Raw genomic sequence first — 25,431 nt, 5'->3', positions numbered from 1 at the left:
GTTTATTTTGTTACCAACAAATATCTAGGAAAGCTGATGAGGCAATGATGCGGCCCGGGGACACCCCAGATATATCCCTCTAGAATTTTCACAATCCCAGTTCTATGGCGTTGGAGTGAAAGGGTTAGGGTTAGCAGCGTAGAGCATGGTTTACCGCCAGTGTGGGAATATGTGGGAAACGCACCAAACTCAAATGTTCACCCTGTAAAGGGTTGCTCCTCCATATTAGTCTGCTGGGGGTGTAAAAGTCTCCACTGTGAATCCACTATTTCCAATTGTCATTTAAGAGGGACCAACATTTCTCTTTCCACTGTGATGTCCCTGGGAATGTTTACAGTATATGAGCGTAATACAGTGTTCTACAGTTCTAAATGCCATTCTTCTTCCAAATGCTTTATTCAGTTACACTAATAGCTATCACAAAGTCACATAAAATCTGGGTGAAGTCTGTACCCATAGCCAAACAGGTTTAAACACTCCCTAACATTTCAGAATGGCACCTTCATTGGGGGGGCAGGCATACCTAGAGGTAGGTGAAGCTAGAGGTGGCACAGAGCTAAAGACATGCTAGGGTAATCTACCAACCGTTCTCCTTTGCGATGTGGTGAAGCAGAACACCAGGATATGGCTTGGCAAATTGGCCACATGGGAGCTACGATTGAGGTCTGTGCTGACATTGATTTCACAGTTCAGTGGATCAGTTGGGGAGATCAGATGATCTCCCCAACCAGCCCATGATCCCTCACTTAAAGTATTAAGGTGAGGCTTTTGGGTGGTACAACGAACCCTTGGGAGATATTGTATTCAGAGGTATCCATATTCAGAGATATCTATGGTTTGGACTTTCATGAAAATCATATTCCCTTGCATTGTGCATCCATATAATCTTCGTTCTCATTGTGTGAGACCTCTTGTTGAGGCCTATCATCCCTCTAAATGTGCCAGTTTAATCCAAAGCATATATTAATTGCTGGCTCTTTCTATAGTAAACAGATGTAGCCCACCTACAGAGGAAGAAAATAGATAAGGAAATAATTTACCGGTAATATAGGTTTTTTTGCTAGATGCTATATAAGATGAATTTAATTTAATACCTGAATTCTGTGCTTGTAGATTCGCATTGAAGTTATCATTACCCGTGATAGATCGGACTTAATTTATCCCCATGAGCTATTCCTATTTCAAGTTTAAACCCAGCTAAGTTCAATACATCATTGTTTTTAATGGTGAGAGTTTGGATCTCATTGGATGTCAAACACCAGGAGGATAAATGCCGTTTTGCAATTCTCGGCTGGTATTAGACAAACTATGACATTTAATTACTATTGACTCGTTTTAAGTATTTTCCACATAAGAAGTAGTTCTCAGTGCATAGGGACTTTATCAGCCAATTATATAGTAGAATTCTAATTACATTATAATTAACATGACCTCTTATCTTTCACCTGAGAGTGATTCATTTTAGTTTGCATGAGAAAGGTGGGTAGATTCCTTATTAACTTTTTCCCTTGAAACAATATTCATCATTAATAAAGGAGAATATGGCATGGTCAATAAGAAACTGACGTTAATTGTGACACCTTGAAGTGGTGCTCCAGGAGATATTATTATTGCTGTAATAATGATAATGGTGATAATTTACATGAATTAGTGAATGCACAAATGCGTGGCATCTCTGGTTTAAACTTGATTAATGCAGAATAATATGTTTGGGGTAAGAAAATGTAAAGGAAGAGTATAAGGAAAGGGAATTAAGAGTCATTATTCATGCCTGCAATGGCACCTATTGCTTCTACTGTATATCACAAGGTACAGCACAGAAGAAGGGGTAGTAAAGCACTAATACAGGGCAGGGAATGGTAAGGCAGAGAAGAGGAAGTCCAGCAGGGGGCAGCGCGGTTATTCTGTGGGCTGAGGTATAGCGTCTCCCGATAGCGCCATCTGTACAATGACCCCACACAATGGCTGGGCTTTGGCTGCTTCTTACTCGCATATTATTTTGTTATAAGGTGAACTGTCGTTTTTGTCTACCCAGAATATTTAGCAGTTCAATTATTTTTATACATCTACAGAATATATCAGCGTCTGGTTTTGTTCACACCTTTTTTTGCTATGTATCATACAGCTGTTCTTCAGACTAGAGGAAGATGTTCTGGTTCTTCCTACCATTATCCTTGACTGGGAAGGTGACTCAATAATCCATCACTGGTTCTAAACATCAAGCAACTGTCTAGACTTCCTGGCCATTACAGCTCAACGAGCTAAATGATTCCTCCAATAAAATGTCAGGGCTATAGGACAGTCAGTGACATTGTTATGTAAGTCATGGCAGTAATATCTTATGGTGTCATCACCACCATCTGGCTGCTAATATCGTCATTAGCATGCCAATGTATTATACAGAATGGAAAGGCATATTTCATCTGTCAAAAAATGGTTTATAAATTCTGATGGTGAGAATGCAGTGCAAACTGTTCCGCTGAAGAACTAAGCACGGCTGCCTTTTGTATGTAGAAAGGAGTGTGTATTCACTGTAACTGCTATGACGATACAAGTAAAACGTTTTATAAAGATTTTTTTAAAAAAACATATTGGTGTACATTTATATACAGAGGGCTGACGGAGGGCTGTCACCTTGTGACCCAGGGGGCAAGCAAAGCCCAGTACCCCTCCCTCACTAACTCACACTAACATATATACACTCTTACGCAAACACACACACTTACACATCTCACACTAATACACACTCCCCTTCACACCCATACACTCATGGTAGCACTTATACACTCATGCTAACACACACTCCCTCTCACACCTACACACTCATGCTTACAAACACTACCTCTCACACTTACAGATACACACTCATGTTAACACACACATACATACATACATAAATAAACAATATTGCTAATACACACTCCCTCTAACACATACACACTTTCTCTTAACATACCCACATGCTCACTTACTCACACACTCCCTCCCTAACTCCCTTACCCAGGGGCGTAACTAGAAACCACTGGGACCTGGTGAAAAGAATTGCTGCGGGCCCCTCAACTTCAACATGTGGTCTGTGCCATCATTGCCCCAGCACAACTGGTCTGTGCCTGCTTTGCCTCTTGCCCACCTTCCAACATACAACATATGTAAACACAGCACATTTAATCATACTCAATAACACACACTCCATTTCACCCCACTTACACATCCATGCTCACACACACATACAAGTATACATCCATGGTCAAACACACACAAGTACACATGCATGCACACAAGTACACATCCATGCTCACACATCCACACACATATATTCTTGTATTGACTTGTATTCAACATTATCTTACAATTGCAACTGCAGACATAAAAAAAAGCGACATGGTAACATCCATTTTATAAAGGTTATTAAGCTTAGCTTGTTTTGGGGTATAGTTTCCCTGTATTTTTCAGTTGTGTCTGTTGGAAGCATTTATGCAGCCAGTGTTATATCTTTATATGTAGTTTCCCATATAATCCATTAAACCAAAGAAATGAGTCATATAAAATTGGTTCAGAAGCCTGTGTGTGTATCGCTTTATTGATTACATGGTTTTAAAGTAAAGTTCCCTTGGCACAATAGCATAAATCCCATTTTAATGATGACACAGCTTCAAGCTTTTAATTTTGACTCTGTTCAAAGGAACACTTTGGAAATCATTTTGCTCTGATCGAAGGTTACCAATGAAAAGATTCCATTCTGTGTGGGTTTCCTCTTATTTCAAAGTTGCCCTATGACATGACAAGCACATAATAAACTTCGAGTACTTCAGTTACTTCAGAGTTGCTTCTTTTTTATGTACCAGACACCAATATGATCTCTTTTAGATTTCTTTTGAAACACGCTGTCCACGTGGGGCAGACTCTGCAATCTTGGGATTTCTTTGTATCCACAGAGCTAATAGAATATGACAGTTATCTTAACGATGCAAAGTGTCATTTTAAGGGGTTCCATATCAAATAATATTCCAATGTTAAACGTAGCATTAGATATATTGAAATTCGATATTTTTACTCCAGAGGAAAATATTTCAAAAAGCGTCATTATCAGTATTTTAGATGTTGCTGGACTGTCTTCTCCATCATGCTCAGAACGCTGTTGTGCAGCAATAGCAGAAGAGAAGTCGTTGGCTACCCCCGTTAGACCCAAAATTGTTGTGCTTTATGGAGACAATTACACAGTATTCACATACAACTTGAAGGGTAAATGGATGTGATGGGGTTTTAAGTTTGCTAATTGTAATTTAGTGCTTCGGTTTATTAACCTGTCACACCATTATTTGTGTTATTTTGGTTTGTCTGAGATCCTGGCCGGCCTGTCAACCAACTGAATTAAACACAGCTTAGAACAGGGAGAAAGGCAGTGCATCATCATATCTGGTGTTAATAGAGGTAATTAACGGGTGGCCTGAATAAAAGAAATGGACATGTTTATACTCAAGCTGTCTAACCTGCATTTTCACATGTCTCGCCAGATGAAGTCTGGATTAGAAAGGTTTTAAAACACATTTTTTACTTTTATATATTTTCATTGAGCAGATTATCACTGAAGGCTGTTTATTATAAGATATGGATGAGGTAAGTGGTATCTCTCCATGGGTTTTCACAGAAAATGTTCCTGTATTGCTAACAACAAGATTAAATGAATAAATCAAAAGCCGCATATACATCTGATGTGTCCCTTGATCCATTTATTAGGGACCAGACTAAAGACCAGGGCCTATGGTTTCTAATGCCTGAGGCAAACTGTATTTCTACAAAGGTCATCCTGCATTTCCTTTTCCTTCCCATCGTGAAATGACCATTTCATGGCTTCAAAGACTTTGATTGCAGATTTGTTGGGATTAAATGCTAGCGATGGGTAGGGGCCAAGTCTTATCCTACTCTGGAGATACTCAGACCTCTAGCACTGACCTGTGGTTCGGTTTTTGCTGTTTCTGAGACAGTTGAACTTATTTATTATAACATATAAAGGCATTCTATGAGTCACTGATTTTGTCAAGTAACTGCTTCACAAACTAGATCTGATTGAGATCCTAATGGAACATGGTTTACATTTACAATACTATTTCAAACCCGGCCTGCAAGGTCTAAGGGGCCCCCAACACACTATTACTGCAAACTAAGTTGCAATTAACAGTAATAGTAAAGTGTCAGTAAAGTTTTAAAAAACTTTAATACAAAAAATTTGTTGATTACCAGACAAAGACAACACCTCCACTTTTTCTCACCTGCCGATGCTCTTGTCCGTCTTTGCCCTCTTGTTCAGTGCATGAGCCGTTTTAGACCTAAGGGCCCGTCTGATCTTCATTAGTGATAGTGAGGATCCGACAGCCAGTTCCTGTAGTGTTGGGAACCCGCCTGGCACTAAACATGAAAGGAAAAGCCTGCAGGAAGAACTAAGCATCAGCAGGTAAGGGTTGATCTCTTAAGAGAGAGCTTGTGATGTAATTAGGATTTACTTAATCGTTTTCTTAAGAGCAAAACAAAATACTTTGCTAGCTCTTTAAATAGTTGATGCATGCTGTTCCCCCAAAACAACTCATGTTTTGCTTGTTGTTTTGTTGGCAATCTGGTTTTGATAGGACCCATTTATCTTTATGCAAACCTAAGAAACCTCTGGTTCACTTGATGTACTCCATGCCATATGACTGCTCAAATGGGACATCCCTTGCTAAAAATCTCCCAGTTTTCCCAGGACAACTGCACATTTTAATGAAATATGGAAGGCATTAAAATAACAAGTAGCTGATTGTGTTCTCCTGTTGGGATCCTGAGAAGCGTCACAAGCGGTGCTTCTTCCTGTGAAGGGATATGGAGGGCAGAAAATGTACATCATTTATTATTTTACAGACTCCAAATGTCTAATTCTTCAAATGGGAAAATGCTGCAGACAGGGACATATCAAGGCGTCGTAAGCAACACTATTCTGACTTCAAGGCAGAGTACAAGCTTTTAAATATGTGCCATCAGAACCTTTTGAAGCCTCTAGGATCTCCACAGAGTGTCTATCCCTTCGGGCAGCTGAGGGATTAATATGCTAAAGTGAATGTGAGATAAAAATATTGAGATTTTTCCTGTCTTCCTCTTGAGGAGATTTTGATGCTGTTTGTGACATACCAATGATCAGAGGCATTAAGGTTCCGAAACCTCTCGTGGGTTTCCTATTTTAGAAACGACATAAACCTGTCCTGTTCATGCACAGAAGACTTTTATTTGAAGACATAAGACGAAGATTTGCAGGTTCTAGCTTTGTACTGTTTCCAAGGAATCAGATTACCAAGCAATGCCTCTTCTTTGATATCCACAATGTCAGGGCTTTTATTCCAAAGAAAGAATATTAGGGGGAAAAAAATATTTCTTTTTCTGTAGCCATAAGCAGCTTGGATCCTACTTATATAATAAGATAGTTTTGAAGTATTGTTGACATATTTAGAAAAATATTTCTGGAAAGCCCCCCCCCCCCGCCATATTTAATTCTATTCTATTGGTTACTTTTGTTATATATTACATTACATGTCGTAACATTTGTAGGGTGGCAAAATATTTGTAGCACTATTACAATAGGGGATAATACAAAATTACCAATAAGATTAAAATGAACAATACCATGAACACATGTTAAGACATACTTGTACACAAGTAGAAGGGGGCTCTGCTCTTGCAAGCTTAAATTATATTAGTGAATTAGTAATGATCATAACAAATTTAAAACTTAATAACATAATTCTTCCTATATATATACCTCAGACATCTGATACTTCCTTCCTGATCGTGATACCGGGTGTGCTTATATACGATATAAGGTTACTGGCCCATTCGTTACAAGGAGACAAAAATGTATGACGTCATTTGAGGAAATCCAGCTCTGCTGTTCTTTGTCATTGTAACATTTTTATTTTCTTTCACAGTAAATATGGAAAGAATATGATCAAATATTGTGTCTCTTGCTTCAGGTCCAAGGAGTTAATTAAGGAAGCGATTCTTGACAATGACTTCATGAAGAACCTGGAGATATCACAGATCCAAGAGATAGTGGATTGTATGTATCCAGTCGAGTATGGCAAGGACAGCTGCATCATCAAGGAAGGGGACGTGGGTTCGTTGGTGTACGTCATGGAAGGTACTGTGCTTTTGTTTCTATGCTTTCAAGGGTTTTTAAGGGATGACCTTCTTGGAATCCATTTGGAACTCAACAGAGTTAAAATGTTTCTCTGTGTGTGAGAGAAAAAAGCAACACTGAATGTACTAAGATACTGTATTCTGGAAAGGAATGTTCTTTCCTTAACATCCTTTGTCACTGGTTCTTCTTTCATCCCCAAAAGCATCGGAATGTTGAGCAGCTTTTAAGATAAACGACTGCAGAGTTTTATTAGCAAAATAATTCCTTCAATAGATACAGAAATTGTTGGTAAACAGGTTTTTTTAGATTATCTGCCAAGTTATTGTTATCCTCAAGGGCCAGTGAAATGTCAATTGTTGAGGATAATACACTTTTAAAAAACAATAACAGAGAGTTGTGTGTTGTTTGCTTAACTCTTGGATGACCAATGCATTGTGGATACATAGACGTACAGTTCTATGTTATTATTAATATGAACAGTTTATTTTTATTTTTTGTTAAAAGGTTTTGCATGTTAAAAGTGTTTAAAGCAGATAAATGGACATAGCTGGACATATTTCAAAAGTAACTGTCATGACTGCCATCACCGATGAGCACTCGCTTTCTTTATTTCCCTGTAATCCAAAAAAGTTATACTGATGTTAAACCAGGCAAAGGAAACATGTCCCCTATCCCAGATTGTGTGCTATGGTCATTTGTCCTGTTTCTAGGAGTGACGTTGTTCTGCTAATGTTGTTTTAAGTCTTAATAAAAACCTTGACAATTAAGCATACAAAGGATCTGACGATGGCTGTTGTGAAAGCGTATTGAATGGCAATTTGATTTATATGGAAAAGGGATGGTTTAAGCTTTATCACATACCTGTAATAGGCAAACTAGATCACATTCTATGTTTCTACGTACAGTGCTGTGCAAATGTTTTTAGCAAGGGAGAAAGAAATGCTGTAAAGTAAGAATGTTTTTAAAAAGACAGACTCAATGTTGATGAGATCAGGGTCCTGTGGGGGCCATACCATCACTTCCAGGACTCCTTGTTCTCCTTTATGCTGAAGATAGTTCTTAATGACTTTGGTTGTATACTTGGGGTTGTTGTAATGTTATAGAATAATCAGATACCTCCCATATGAGTTTGCATGATGAATAAGTATCTGCCTGTACTTCTCAGCATTGAGAAGACCATTCATTATGACCAAATCCTCAACTCAATTTGCAGAAACGTAGCCCCATCATTTACTGTTGCCTGCACTCATTCTTGTACTGCTCTCTAGACCTTCAGCAAACAAAATGGCTTCTGCTACAGCCAAACATCAGTCCAGAGCACTTGCTGCTGTGTTTTTGTGCATAGTTGAATAGCTTGACCTTGTTTCGATATCAGAGGTATGGCTTTTTGGCTGCAAGTCTTCTTCTGCATACAGTACATGGATGTACCAGGGTCCCACTGTTTTCTGTCAATGCTGAGCTGATGGCAGTGCTGGACATCTTCTGATTGCAAGTTGAAGTAAGCATGATGTGAGCTTGGACAGTATCTGGAAACACGTCTGCCTTGCAAGACACCTAGCTGATGTAGTATAACTACCTTGTGTCTTGTTGCTGAGCTCAGTCTCACCATGGTGTATGACTATTGGCATTCATCAACCTCACCTTGAGCTTTTCCTCACCCAGTTTTATTCCTCCTACACAAATGTTTCTCTTACAGTTAATGATTGTGTGTCAAACTACATATTACATTGATGATCATTAGCACCTGTTTGGTATAATTGCTTATAAACTTAACTAGATGCCTACAAATCCCTGACTTTGTGCTTGTTTACCTAGAAGAATTGATACGGCTTTGAAATCAAAGGGTGGTCACACCAAATATTGATTTGATTTAGATTTTATATAGCAAAATAAAGATTTATATTTGCAATATAGCAATAGTAATCAAGGATCAGTTACCAATAGCAACCTACACAACCAGCATTCTGAAAGTCTCGCAGATTATCATACATCATTTTTTTTCCAATTAAGATGCCATCTACAATAAGTGTTAAGTATGTGTAAGCTATAAGCTAAAATCCATGAATCTCTATTATTGTCACTGGTCCTTGTGGACTGGATGTAGACACCTCCTACTCCATCTAACATATCGGACTTTGTTCACTTAACTGTACATGTGCTGATGAGCTGGACCTTTTGCCTTACATACAATGTGTAGGGTGGAACCTGCAAGCTTCTTCTGCAGGAAGGGTCAGGTTGGCTGGGTGTAAAAGAGGGGGGTCTCCCATTCTATACATTATAAATGGCCTAATCAGCCCTTCTTCTAGCCAAAGCACATCAGGCTTAGACGTTCCTAATACACCGGTATGTTATTGAGTTCCTCTCTTCTAATCCCTCTCTTCTCAACTTGGCTGCAGACTCAGAGTATAGTGAAAAAATCCCTCACAGATGCTGCTATACCACTGAATTCCAGTGTTAGTAAGTATCTGGGGATGGCAGAAAAAATACCTCCTTCCATCTTCTGCACTGTTGAGAGATCGACTGGATTAAACTTTCCTTCTCGCCTTCTCACTGTCATGCTGTCAAGCTCCATTCAATGAATTGAATTACTTTTCCAATCAACTGGGCTGATTAGCTGGAGAAATCTTTTTTTTTCTCCCTATTGTTCAATTGCCACTGCCAGTCTCTCTGTGACACATTTGCCTTCCTGTGCTATTAACAGTACCATCTTATCCTTTGAATTTTAAGTCTTTCTTCTTCTGCCTCCATGTTTTAAATCACTCCCTGCGGGAAGCCTTTTGCTGCTTTTGCTAATGCTCCCGGTGTATTTGATCACGTTTATTGCATCTATAAAATCTACATACTTTAATGCAAATGAGATCTACGCATAGATGCAGTAACACAGTTTGTTACAGAACAGAAGCAAGCGTCCATTATTCCTTGCCATTTGCAGCTGATATCTTTCCCAGGCTTCCGAGGAATGTATTGATGAAAATGAAATATGTTGGGATCACAAGCCTTTAAGCTGTTCTGCTCGTAATACGTTTTGCATTATTCCTTCTAAATGATTAGGATTTAAGAAGACTGCTTCAATAATGTATGATTTATAGTGAACGCATAGCGATGCTAGTGTGTGCGACTTTACAGTTACGGAGAGTGGGTGTGATAATTGTAAAAGCTTCCCGGCAGTTCTGAATAGGAAAGGCCAACTGTATTGTACATTGGGTAATATTGTGATATGTTTTGTATCAGATAGTAGAGGTTAACTGCTGGTTGAACCCAATTTGTTGAAGCAGCCAATTAGGCCCAGATTAAATATCTTTGTGTTTAAGTGTTGAAGCTAGCGTATATTTTTATGTCTGAATAGGAAGGGATTAGAAGGTAAGTGTGTTTTATCAAAACCTTATTCCAGTGTCAATTGTAAGACCAGAGGGAAGTAATAGCATGTTTTATCAGTAAAACATCATAGTGACATCATAGCAGGTTTATTTTTCACTACTGAGGATAGCCTTCAAGCTAAATTAGTTACAGATAACCAAAATTCTGCAATTGCCTGGCTTGGGAAGTTATAGTATTGTCTTATCTTTAATTACTAAGGTGGTTTAATATTTCAGGTCACCGGCTTTACCGTGCAAAAGTCAATCCCAATTAGCTTTTTTAGCAAGACGGGTCAAGTTGGCCTTGCATTGTTAAATCGGTGAAATGTGAGAAATCGGTACACATTAGGCAGACTCAGCCCTGTATTTAAAATTCAGATTTAATTTGGGTTTCATGATATAGCCAAGATATGCCAATATTGTAGAAGTTTTTTTTCATGAAAAAGTCATAACACCATGTAACCCACAATAAGATGTAGAGATACTGATGATTTACACGGTACAGTACTGTCATGGACGGAAGACGGAAGGCTGACAGCTAAAATCGATATTGGAAGAATCTCAAACAAAGTGTAGTGTCTCAACAAATCACGGTGATTTCCTATAGAAATTGATATTTTACTATTTAAATGTTAATGATAAAAAGTGTTCCTTTTTGAACATGTGACCATGTAGTCATATTGTTCTCCAGCCAGACATACAACTGTTAAAAGGGACCGGCTATCTTATGACGCTTAACATGTTGTGATTATAATCCTTGCAGTGATGTCTGTGACCTTAGGGAAAGGAAGCAATAGGAATGGATCCGTTACAGAAGGAAAATACTAATAATCTTGCATTATATGGTAAAATCGATACAAACTATTTCACAAGTGTCCCTTGGCAGACATACATTTATTGATATTAATATCTCTGCCTTTTGTTTTTCTACTGAAAAGTATTAACGGTAGAAAAGATTGTATTTGTCTAAAAGACACACATACATACAACCACTTGTAGCTACTCAACCATTACATAAACCAGTAGTAAATCAGAATCCACCAATATATGTTCAGGAGTTTGTATTTAAAATGTATCTGTTCTACTTTTGTTACTCTTCCAGTGTAGAAAAGTATGAAGATAAATCTGGAAAAGGAAATGGCATTTGTATCAGTCTTGTCTTAAGCTTGATCGTTGAACCGTAGGCCTCCTGTCCTATCTCTGTGCTCCCATCTTGGGCTAAGTTATTATGTGGAGTAGAGATAACTTCAGTATCTGTGATCATAGATGTGTGATATATGACGTTTTTCCTCTTCTCTCTCGTGATTACTACAATCCCAAGCCACACTAATCTTAACAAGTTGGCAAAATAAAGAAAGCTGGAAACATATTCTAGGGAAAAAAGAAACACATATATGGGCTTGATATTTTGTTTACTCGCACATCTGATGCAGGTCCAAATAAAATACAATGAAGTGTGTGGATGTGTGTATAACAAAGCCATTGTAACAATGGGTAAGGAATCCAATGACATTTTAGTCTCCGCAGGAAACCTCCTCCACAGGAAACTTGTGGATCCAGTGCTGGATAGGTTCTTTCATGGCAGACCAAACTGTGCATAAGCAGCGCTCTTTTGGTCTTTTAGACGGACCATAAGGATGGACAGTCCTCTGGTGCAGACAAAGTGGCAAACATACAAAGGGAAGAGGTTGAGCCAGATTAGCCGGACCAGCACGAGTTGAGGCAAACTTGCCTGCTGTATATGATAGCCCTCTGGGCATGAGCAAGTGTCCACAATTAGGGAAGAGGGCAAGCTCACCTTCTGCTCCTCCTGGTGAACCATATACTAATATACACCTGATTTCAAATATTTGCTTAACACATTTTGCTACAAACATCTAACAAACATAGTTGCAGATTCCCGATATACAGTTTATTTGCTAATAAACGATTACTGCTCCTTTTGAATGGCCTTCTAAATCTTTAGTATTAAAGTAGTTAGTATTAGTTTCTAATGCAGAATGTTTATTTTCAGTGTGCTATAAAAATGAAATCAATACACACTTAAAACCTGATCTTCACACTTAAAAGAAAACTAGTTCATAGTTAAAAAAGCCGATCTTTACTGCATTGTTATAATACCCCATTGTAAATAAGATGCTTTAGGTGTCCCGTGGTCAAATGATACAGTCTGGGTTTGGGAAAGATTTCGAATTAAAGCCGTAACATGTATGATAGAGCAGCATAATGTTGACAGTTATAAATTATCGAAGCTCCGGACTAATGAGGATAAATGTGTTATTCTGCAGTTAGCAATTATGTGTTCTGTCGGATGCCTGGCCAATATTGATCTACAGTAGATTAGGATTTCTAACAGCATATTTTAATGGTTCAATGTTTTTGTTATTACGGCTCAGGAATTTTCCATCTCTTTTAATATAAACATAAATATGAAAAATAATTGGGTAACAAATGTTGCCTTAACCCTTGTCCATGGTGGTGGTGTGCTTATGGTAGAAGAATTGCTGTTGGCTCATCTATGTGTATCCCCTACAAACTCCTAAATATATTTCATTTAGGAATGAGGCATAATTGGAAATCGCTTCAATGTGGGGTTTGGGTCTTCTTCTGGATCAACAACGAGGTTCAACTTGATGGTGTATTTATCAAGTTACTATGCTACAACTGTTATGTAATCATAGACATTACTAAGCGGAGGAGGGCCTGTGTCTAAAATGGCAATGCAGATCCTGTCTGGCTTTTGACTTCTTTGAATGAATAAACTGATTGGTGCCTGATCAGGAAATCAAGTCCCAAAACTACTAAATTCTGGACCTAGAAGAAGAAGAAACAATTTTAAAACCCAACTTTTAAAAAATCCAAACTAAAAGTGACAAATGTAGCAAGACAAGTGTATCCCTTTATTGAAACACTAAATGGGCATGCTGCTTAACAGTCAGTAATTAGCGAACGCTACTGTTCTAAATGTACATGTCCTACATGTTAATGTTTATGGCTCCCATAGGGTAGGAGAAAATTGTCTAGAGTTCATTGCCATATTTTTTCTGCTCCAGCATGTTTTTAGCTGAGGGCACTCAGCTTTGTCAAGGGAAAAAGCAGATCAGATGTATCTGCCTTCACAAATCTCATGCATAGATCTCCTAACGCGATCTCACTGGGCCACTATGGAGAAGTATAGTGGAACAAAGGGCCTTGTGGCGCAGCGTCCAGTTTAGTTACAAGCCTGTCAACGATGGCAGCATTCCAGCAAGCAGATGCTTTAATATTGTGTTTCTCTCTAGGTACAAAATGCTGGAATGATGATAAATTAAACAAAGCCCAGAAGATATGATTTGTATAGCAATGTAGATTAAGAAATACTCTTTGGGTTTTACAATCCACATGGTCCCTACACAAGCGAAAAACAAAAACTTTAATCATAGCTGTTCGATTTTTTCAAATTAGCAAATGTTTATCTTTTTTGTTTCTTATGAAATAAAAAGCCTATGGGATGAGTACCAGGTATGAGCGTTTTGGTCTGAATCATCTTCAGAACATAAAATATTCTATAAAGTTCCAGGCAAAAACAAATTGAGCATTGCAGAGAAGTAATATAAATGCCTAATTCTATTACATTACTGAGTATATATTAAACATATCATATGCAGGTCCCAGTATACAAGCTGTAGGGGTTATATAGGAGCTCTGGGAATAAAATCAATGTTTTATTATTGATCTGAGTTTTTAGACGCTAGTAGTTTACTGTATAGTCACGTATCACACTGCCAGCGTGAAGTCTCTTCTAAACATCGGTTGATTTCTGCTGTATATTACCTGCAGTTGTTTACAGTGCTAAAATAATATATTTATATATATATATATATATATATATATATATATATATAATTTATAATAATTGCTGCATATAATTCTTTTTTTTGATCGAGAATTACTGTCAGCAAAACATATATAAGATACCCTGAAAAAATTTCAACATGCCTTTTCGTTCTTTTTTCTTTCTTTTCCTCTTTTTTTCTTCTCTTTCCCTTTATTTTTTCCTCTCATTCTCTCTGTTTTTTTTATCTCCATCTACTTTCCTTCTTCTCTCTCTCTCTCTCTCTCTCTCTCTCTCTCTCCCCCTCCTTTCTTTCCTCTCTCTTATGTCTCTCCCTCTCGTTTCCTTTCTTTCTTTCTTTCTTTCTTTCTTTCTTTCCCTTTTCCTGGTCTAATCCATTTATTGTTATAGAATTATCATTGACTTCCATAGGCAGGAAAGCTTTGACAACCAATTGAGGTAAGTTTCCAGCTATGGGAATGAGGGACAGAGGGATATGAGTCAGAAATAGGGACTGTTCCTCCTCACAAAGGATACTTGGGAGGTATTGTGTAATGAATTGTAGAATAAAACTATTATTCCTATTATTTATTGTTTTATATAGCGCTATTATATTATAATAATATCCTTATAATAAAGGATACTTGGGAGGTATTGTATACTGAATTGAATTAGAAAACTATTATTATTTATTGTTTTATATAGCGCTATTATATTCCGTAATGCTGTTAAGACAAAATACATGTTTTCCAGGAATATAGAGACTTTCAGAATTATAAATAAAAAAATTAAATATTTGCTGTAACTGCTTAACTGGCAAAAATACTTTAAAATGTAAATAAATATATAAATTATATATATATATATATATATATATATAATAATATATAATATAATGTCAATTTACATTGCAGTTATTGGACAGCCATGTATTAAACACATTCAATTCATATTTGCATGAATAGCTATTTTCCATGCCCCCGTACGTGAACACTATTACAACGATAGGGGATCAAATGCTTTAAGCAGTATATTAACTTTCAACCGGCAGCAAGCAATCTCTAGGACTTCAACAAGACACTACCAAATGCTCAATTACTTTGTTCATTTTTTCCATATCAAAGTGACAGCAAAATGCATCTATTCCAAAGGGCCAAACTCACTAGGAAAAAATGACTTTCAATCTATTCTTACAACCTTATTTTCATACTCATCAAAAGCAAAGATTGAAGTCAAGTATTTAGCGCAGAATTCTAATCAGCGGCAAATAACCTTTCACTCGTGAATAATTGTTTATTTCTAAACAATATTGAAAAAAATATGTCCAAAATTGAATTAGCTAGCTTGTTTTCTCAATAAGAAGGTATTGGTCTAAGGAGTTGAAAGTGAGTTGTTTACTGAAATGTATTCTTCTCTCCTAGGTTATACTTTTGATTGTTTTATTATGACAGGCCTAGTATAATACGTTATATCAGAAATGACATTTTACATCGTGGATTGTAAGCCTAGCTAAAAAAACAAACCTTATAGATGTTGGAGAAACAGCAAAACATAATTGTTATAATACTTTTTATCCAATTATCTCAATAGACATGGAGGTTTGTTATTTTATAAACTCAAACAGTTTTTTTTTTAAATGTCATATTTCATTGATATGTATGATTTATGTTGGTACGGGTCATATTCAGTGTTTAAAAAGGTCTATTTTTTAAAAGCCTACTTTTTTATATATTTAATTAACTTGGATATACATGTTAAATGATACTAATCCATATAATCAGCTTCAGGTAATATGCACTTTACAAGACGATCTAGAAATTTTAAAGGCACAACATTTCTTGGTGAAGAATCTAAAAAATTTACTTTTTATAGAAATGTGTTGAAAGGTATGCATTTTCTTAGAAACCCAGTTTCTTTGAACAGGATAAATCCATCTATAGTTAGTTATTCTAGTCACAAATACTTCATAATTCGCTAATGCAATGAGAACACCACAAGAACTACATCAATCGATTCAAAGAATTAGTGGATCAAAGGGTTTCCTTGGGAATTAGACTTAATAGTCTATCGGAGGTCAACTCTTAGCTGTTTACTGATCTCAAAATGACCCCCTTAGGTATTTTTGTATGCTCTGGATTAGTTTCTTCCTGTATACACAGGTTTGTAAATATATGTGAACAGGTGTATAAACTCACATAATATAAAAGACCATATTATGAACGTTTGTGGGATTTACCTGGCAACTCATTGATGTCAATAAACATGATTAGGAATATCATTTGTGGCCCATCTACTGTGTGGCCATTTACCCCTCACATATATAATTTGTTTTATTCATAAGTATAAATACTTAGACACAAACTATGGATGAAACGGCCACCACATGGATTTATTCATGGATTTAGACATAACAGGTTACTGGCAGCACAGCACATGGCTAAGAAGAATTCCACTGCTTGTCTACCATGTGATGGAACAAGCATTGCTCTACATACATCATCCATACATAGATATACCACTTCCCATGATAAACTATAGCTCTGATCTCAATTGCAGCATGGTCTAGGCCACTCTATGAACAGTGAACTACTTTCCATTCTGGCTCTGTGATCTGAGCTACCAACATTTGCCATGGGCTGGGAGTCTACAGTAGGATTATCTTGCCACCCAATCATCCATAATAATGGTGCAAATTACTGTTAGGCATCTAATATATTGTCTTCCGAGCCCTGAAAATCTATCCAACCAATCAGAACTAATACTTTTAATGGGCATACAGTTAATTTCCAAGATGCATTAATTAAGGTGAAGGATCACTAAAATGAGAAGGAGTCAGCATGCTACCATGACTCCAAAAGAGTCTGATCATTGATCATTACATTAACCTATTTAAATGAGCACTCCAGGCCTCTTTTGCATATGAGAGTTCATTTGGTATGAGTTTCAATGCATTTTACTGTATGCAAATAGGTGTAGATATTATTACGTTATTGGAAACAGAAAATAAGACTTCTATCTCAGTTAACTCCTCCCCAGCCTCCTCTCCTGAAAACAGATGGCATACTGCAATATGCTTCCTGCACATGCTCACTGGAACTTTCATTTTTTAATGGGAGCAGCAAAAGCTGAAATCCCAAATCCTGCCCACTTTGCGCCCATTCCCCACGCACTACCGCATATTCCCTATCCACTATTTAGTTAAGGGTAGCCCCAGTTAAAAGCTAAGCAAGGTTTGCTTTGCCCCTATGATTAGCTAGCTCCAACCCCTGAACGAGAGCGAGCTGCGGCCAACTATCTGGTAAATTCCCACATATGCTAATAGGATTGTTTTTAATATGAAATTTTAATTTTTTTAAAAAATATTTTGCGCTTATTTTTTTGTGGTGAATACCCAAGAAATATTTTTTTTTTATATAAAACATATTAACAAACAATCTGGCAGATGATCTGTAGATTGACATTTATGGGGAAAAATAATTTTCATTGTAAGTTAATATAAACTTTTGCAGAAAGTGAGAAATTTCAAATGCCTGGAAAACTGAACTGATAACCTTTTGGGTTTACCGTGTTCTGCCTGCGAGAACAGCTATATTTCTGGAACACGCTGTAAGTCTTTATACTGTAACAGCAGTCTGTCCAAACTTTGTCTTTATTAATCCATGACTTTTAACACCTGCAAAGTTTTTTTTTTAGTAACAGGCACTTGGATATTAAAGCTATCTAGAAAAGCCACCTTTTGCTAGTTAAACACAATAGCGGTGTCAAAGTGTCAATTTTTTTTATATATATATGGAAAAAACGCAGTATATTTTCTCACTTTTCGTGGCAAGAATTTTCCCTTTTTTCATCTCGTTTTTCCTACATGGCAAATCCACAAAAGATGGCATAGCTCCATATCTGTCGGCTCTTCCAAGAGCTTATGATCATACCTGGAAACTGGATACCGGATTGCCGGGTGTGCACCGCTTCTCCGGTACTCCGGGTCAAGACCCCGCCCATTTTCACTTTAAAAGGGGGTGTTTCAGTCAGTAGGCAGTCCTGGCCGTGTCCCGCAAGGGAAGGCTCCAGGTAGCCGGAGTCCAGAAGTTCCCAGGTATGCTTATGATGTCGGAGAAATGTAACTGCAGTCTCTATGTTTCATATTACGTTAGATAATAGAAATCTTTGGTCGACATTGTTTGAGGGGCACTCGCCACACAATGACTAATAATAACTGCTTCTATCGAAAGAGCAATAATAACTGCCAACAAAGCTGCTTCAGGCTATAGAGCTCAAAACTAATTGCTTCAGGTAGTAGAGTGCGAATGCCAGTAGAGCACATGGTGAAGTGGCACCCAATTATTATCTTTGCCAAAGATCCTGGTCTCTGCCCCTAAGGCTGGGGATGCATCATGGAGGTGTTTTTGGTGAGGGGTGCACCATGTTCCCATTGTTGGCTGCGCTGATATACTCACTGCACTCACTTGTGGATCCTTCAGCACCTTTTTTCTCCAGTCCTAGTCTTCTGAGTAAAAAAAGGTTGCATTTTTATACTGACTATCAAGGGCTGACTAGAAATTATACTTTTTGTCCTCATGGTCCTCATGTGTCCTTATACTTTTGCACATGTGACCATGATTTTTGCAAAGGTTTCTTTTAAAAAAAAAAGATTTATATATATATTTTCATTCTGGTCACTCGTCATTGTTTAGTGTATGTGCACCCAAAAACACCACATTGGAGCTGGGTTTCTGAAGATGTGTTTTTTTCTGGTTGAAGTGGTACGTGGTGGCTTTCTGGCAACCATCTCACCTTGCAGTGGTCTTCTCATACTGTACATACAATTTTTTTTTACTTGTCGTTGTTGCTGATTTTAATTAATGTTACTTACGAGTTTCAGTAGCGTTTTTATGCAGCAGCTCACATCTTATAATTAAAAAAACCATAATAAGAAACATAAAGTCATGCTTGAGACAATAAAACAATATTATTCCATTGTCCTATCTTTCATTGATAACATGTTATCATGTCATTATATGTTATATATAATTTTGCTTATGAAATTGGATCTGTATTGGGCATGCCTTGTTAATTGGCTACAAATGGTACACGGTAATTAAAGAAAAATTACAGTACAACTCATTTCTAGTAGTTCTAATTGTTCTAATTGTTAATCGAGATTATAAACGATCAACACTAATGAAATCTCTGCATGTGATGTTAAAAAATATTGCATCTAAGTTATGACTTCTTCAATTATGTAAAAATCTTTTTTTGTAGTGCATTTGAAATAACAGCCAACAATGCATTTTTTCGCACAATCAGCTATTGTTAATCCCACTTCATTTTAAATGAATTTAACCCCTTAAGGACAATGGGCAGTCCCTAAACCCATTGAAAACAATACATTTTGAGCCCGTACATGTACGGGCTTTGTCATTAAGGGGTTAAAATGAGAAGATAATGTTGAAAATAACATATCTGTTAATTGGACTTACTGGAAAGTACAGCACTGTATTGTCAAAGAGAAAAGTTCGACTGTCATAACCCCACACCTTCCAAATAAATTCCGGATTGGAGTCTTGCAGAAAAAGGTTCGCCATAAACCTCAAGACAGTCATTGTGAAAAGTAATACAATGGACTGAAACACTAAAAACAAATTCTACACAGTACTTGGTACTTAATGGAGAAGTTTATGTTTATTTTTGTCATTCTTCTGATTTTCTTGATTCGTTCATGATCTTCTTGGATCTGTGCTAATTTAAGAATAGCATTGACGTCATGCATGTTAAGGACGCATACTGACAAAATATCAAAATATCAAAAGTCACTGTTTGTTATATACCAATGGGCGTGCGTTGTCTTAAGCTTTAAATAATTAACCAAAGAATAGCACAGTAAAGAGAAATGAATGAGATGAGAGTGATTTTAGAGCCAAAGGGCACAGCATAACTATGAATATCTTAATATCTCAATAAGAAAAGGAAAGGTCAGTTGTAGATCGCTGTGCTTAGTTATAAACTGCAACACAAAAACTCAATAAAACACTAAAGCTGCAATATTTTCCTTTAGAACCAACTAGAGAGGGTTACCTAGCACATATCCATAATGTGAGTTATCCATTATATTATTAATGGCTCTTGAATATGTATAAAAATTGTCTTGCAATCCTACAAACATGAATTGTTTGATTTATCCTTTGCTTTTATAATTTAAGTTAGACAAATATATAATATTTTATATAGAGAGTAATATACCAGGTTGGGCCTCACATTAGGTAAAGCGATCATGAGCTACAGGTATTTCGAGCTTATTGGCCACTTTAGAAGTATGTTGGACCCCAAGGACCACCGTCCTAGTCTTTGGGATATGGAATTGTTTAAAAATTGTTAAATATATAATATAATATTTGAAAAACTAATGAAATAAGAAGTGTAGGATTATAATTAAAAATCGGATTCCTTCTGGTTCGGTTTGTTCCTATTATGAGTATGTACACATATTTATGAATACCCTGCCACACTCTGGGTGTTATCTTAAGGAAAACTTTGAAAGGTCACATGAGCTCAGTGCGGTTTGAGAACAAATGCTATAGGGTGTTATCCATCATAACAAATACCTTACATTTAAACAACAAAAGATGCACAAAATTCTAATGTTTTATTTGTGTCAAAAATGTAACAGTGGCAATAACACAATGTGGTGAAATGCAGACAGAATCAAGATTTTGGGGTCTTCTTTGAGCATACGATACTGTTAGTCAATCCCTTGCCAGCAGATATGGATGGCTATAACAGCTCCATTGATCAAGATATATTTGGTTGTTCTCTAAAACCAATGTGCAGAACGTTTCAGCTGCACTTGATGAATGTTTCATCTTATTTTAATTTTATAGATTTTATAAAAGTTTAATTATCTTTTGATTATGTCTGTTTTTAAAAAAAAACATATACCCAAAGAAGTTTGAGGAGGCAGGAGCAAAAAAAAAAAAAAATAAAAAAGAAATGGAGAAAACATCTATGGCACCTGTTAAATAAATATCAAAATATCAAAAATAAATTGTATCATGTAGGAAAATAATAGAAACAGCTTCATAGCAATGACATTTTGACTAATACACAGTTTATACTGGTGTCTGCAGACCTTCACAGCTGTGTTGGCTGCAGTGACAAATTCACAAAAGATTCACATTTATGAATCTTATTTCCAAATCAGGTGGATCTTCATCTCCTAAAGAGTTTGGCAGTTGCTGCCATAAGGAGCTATCAGATTCTGCTCAATCTACCCATCTCCTTACTTATGTCCTCCATTATTATTTATGTAGATTCCCAGTTTTAGCATGGCAATCATCATTTTCAGACACTGTCATGCTGTCCTGGGTTGCTTGTTTCTCAGACACTGTCCCATGCATGGTGGATCATTGGCCCATTGGGGAGATCCTGTGATTCCAGGAGATGTAAAATCGATGGAGGTCTTTGCAGTTGGAGCTAGAATGGGTCCTATTATTGGGATGCTTGTCCCGCAGATGAGCTGATGTGCTTTGGTTGTACTGCGGTGCTAAAACCTAGTATTTCTTTCTTTTTTTGTTGCTTGATGTATGTCTATCTACTTCTTTAAGGGCTGTACTTCTGTTCTGGTATTGTTGATAATGTATAAAATATATGCATAAACGCTTGTAATAATTCATCATAGCCTATGCAGAGAAGACTGGTATAAATTTCTAAATCATAACAGAAACACTGGCAATGATCATTGTATTTTGTGTCAGAAATCAAGCATATTTTCCTACCAAAGGAACGCTTTTCGTATTATAGTTGCTGAACTGAATGACTTGTGGATAATGTGACATGGTGCTTATTAGATATCTTGCCCATAAACCACACACTGCTTGCAGGCAGCTGTTTGCATGATGTCTGCTAACACGCTTCTAGGTTAGCTAGTGGATTTATTCCTTTTAACATGAGTTAAAACTTCTGCTTTGCAAAGATGAATGTGTCTAGAAACTGAAATGAATGCATTCTCCTTACCCATGATTGTCCTCATTATTTTTCCTGTGTTTAGTACCAGCACAAGGATGGATGCACCACATCTAATTGCATGATCATTCATAACCTTTGCAGAATTGTAAGTGTTTAAACATTTAAAGGTGCTGTCCCACCTAGTTTATAAATAAATACATTAGAAACATCATTCTTAGTACCACTGGTTTCTCCAACGCTTCCAAGAAATACATCAGACTAGATGGGCTTCTGCCATCAAATTGTATGTTTCTATCCTTCAAGGATCTACTCTCTTCACTTATGTTTTGTCTCTTCTTACAATTCACTTTAAATGGATGAATTTACTTTTCAAAACTAATTCCTGGTACTTTTGAATATCTAAACCCTTCCCAGAAGTAATACTTTAACCAAGTACAATTTTCCCTTATACATCCTTTTTGCACAGGAAAAAAAAGCAAACTGATTTTTGAATGATAACATTTTGAAACCTCAATGTCCAGAAGAGAGTTTAGTAAGAAAGGGGGCATAAAACCTTAAATAATTGACAGATATGCCATATGTTGCTTTCTTGAAGGTAACTTGGTGCGGAACTCCAGTGGATTCAGACATTTCTCGTAGTATGCATAATTCATTCCATCTTAATGGAGAAGTAGGACACAATACTGTCTGTGCAATACTTGCTTTCATTTTCTAACAACACTGCAGCATTACTAATTAAGGAACTAGAAGTAATTAATTGTTCAAATGATTATTGCATTTTAAACTTTACTGATGTACTTAATACCTTGCCGGTAGGGAATATTTTGTCAAGTTAAAGCATATTCATTATGTGGTTGAGAGTAGGTACATTATTTATTTCTGTCAAACGGGGCTGTGTTCAGTGTCAGTTCTGCATGCTTATTTTACGATCATTATTAAATATATTTAGTAAATTGTAATGTTGTTACATTGCACAGCATAAATTACTACTGGCTCCACCAATACAGTGTTAAAAAATGTGCTCAAGACCCACATCTTTAAAAACGCCTACGAATTTACGTGTTAACGTCCTTTCTATTATCTTCCATTAGTTCACCTTTCATAGTCGCTGTCCTGCCTTCACACATACTTATACTAGTGTGGTTGGTCCATCACTAAGAGCGGCACTTTTACCTCTTGGGTAATACATCTCAACTCGTTCTAGATTGTAAGCTTTTTGGATAGGGTCCTCTTTACCTGTTGTTTCTGTAAATCAAAATGATATGTTATACACTACTTGTTATGCACTGTTTACCCATCGTACAGTGGTATGGAATATGATGGCGCTAGATAAAACAAAAAATAATAATAAGCATTCATCCACAGAGCTTCCATCAAAAGGTTGAGAGTCTGGGATAAATGGAAAGACAAGAGCTATCGTTGTGAGTGCAAGAAAGGATGATTTGTTGGATTTATCAGTATGGGTGATGATGTCAGAGAAAATGGAGATGTAATCAATTGGCAAGAAGGTGGCGAAAGAGAGATTTACAGTAAGGGGAAAAATGTAGATGCAATTATAGAATGAAGGGGAAAAAGGCTTAAGGAACATGTTTGTCAGAATAGCCATGAGATGAAAATTTTCTTCTTGTAGAGTAAAAAATAGGGGGAAAAAGGTCCAACATGTTTCCAGCAGACTTGGCTCCCAGCTTGATTACCAAATGAAATAAGTGGGAACACAACTACAAACAGCATGTAGAAACCAGGAGATCTTTGCCAACTGCGGGCTTTTAAGAGGTTAATTTTCTGAGGAAGTCTATGTCAATGCAGAAGCTTCTCAGATATAATAGAGACTTGTATCGAAATAAACAAAATTTTGTTGCTAGATAATTAATAAAAAGTATTCTTAGAGAAACACAAATATGAGTTGATACGTCCCAGATCCAAACACAGAAAATCAATGTCGTTTCCAATTAAAAACTACAACTGTGGAATAGTAATGAACTCACGTGTTCGGCAAGACAGGCCTGAAACACACCAGGGAATTGTGACAAGAATGAGTTTTTCATTATTGACAAAGAGAAAAAGAGCAGTTAGGATACCTGCCGTCCATAGCAGCTTCACAGCCTGGCTTATTCTAAGAAAGTCCGCACACAGGAATCTCTATTTATAACTTAATTTGTATATAAATATCCAAGCATATCATTATATACCGACAATTCTATTCACTGCTGTAATCAGAAATGACATGCGCATAATATGACAGAACCGATCCATTGCCATGCTAATTGTATGGTACCTAGATCCTTTTTATCCTGCTTTGCTGCCAGCAATATGGAACTAGATATATTGAACTCTGATCTACCAGTGTCATGCTAGGAAATTACTGGTTATAATGGGATAGAAAACAGTTACAGTCTGGTATTGTTTGGCTGCAGGTCCAATTTATTTTACTTTTTTCATTCTGTGGGTAAGTAGAGTACCATCTTGTTATGGGACAAATCATCTATGATGGGTAACTGTGGATAACGGTTCCAATATTGTAATTGGGAGGGAATATGAATCAGGGAATAAAAAACCAGCCCTGGAAATAATTGGATAATTGTATCATTATACCTGCCCGAAAACCATGCATTTTAAAGCCCATTTGAAGAGTATAATATTTATAGATAAGACAGATATGAAAGCAAATAGAGATTTATATATAAAGAGCAAAATTATAAATAAAGAGCAAAATTCCGGTGGAAAGGGGTAGGAGTGGAGCAATCAGCAAGAACTGTCCATTGATTGTTAGTGTGATTGGACTACATTGAGAAGTTTACCCAAAATAGTCTATATATAGATCTTCAATAACACGCAACCTGCCAGCCACACGCGTGTCAAAATCCAGAAATAATACCACGGTGTGGCGAAGAACAGTTGTGTCCAGTTTATACCTACAGAGACGGCCATGGGCCCCACCATTTACAGTTCCTACACCCCCCGCATAAATTTAATATTAATATATATAATCACCTCAGCTCCAGTCCCCGAAGTATATATAAGTATAAATTAAAATCTATATTTTAGTATTATATTTATGTGGAGGGTATGAAGTGAAGATGAAAGGGGGTGAGGCTTCAGCTGAGGCAGTTATATATTTTAATTATAGATTTTAATATTAC

At 36.8% G+C, this 25,431-nt stretch overlaps 1 protein-coding gene across 2 annotated transcripts in view; it reads left to right on the top strand.

The window, feature by feature from the left end:
• Positions 1–25,431, top strand: part of PRKG1 (protein kinase cGMP-dependent 1) — a 374,618-nt gene that overhangs the window by 94,393 nt on the left and 254,794 nt on the right. For both annotated transcript variants that reach the window (XM_053451150.1, XM_053451149.1), the window contains exon 2: positions 6,996–7,162. In XM_053451150.1, the coding sequence (XP_053307125.1) occupies positions 6,996–7,162 (167 nt within the window). The remainder of the gene's footprint in view (positions 1–6,995; positions 7,163–25,431) is intronic.

This window comes from Spea bombifrons, chromosome 11 (assembly GCF_027358695.1).
Source record: "Spea bombifrons isolate aSpeBom1 chromosome 11, aSpeBom1.2.pri, whole genome shotgun sequence".
In the NCBI taxonomy this organism is placed as follows: domain Eukaryota; kingdom Metazoa; phylum Chordata; class Amphibia; order Anura; family Pelobatidae; genus Spea; species Spea bombifrons.
Note: the sequence above shows the minus strand (reverse complement) of the source record. Positions and strands in the feature narration are given on the sequence as shown.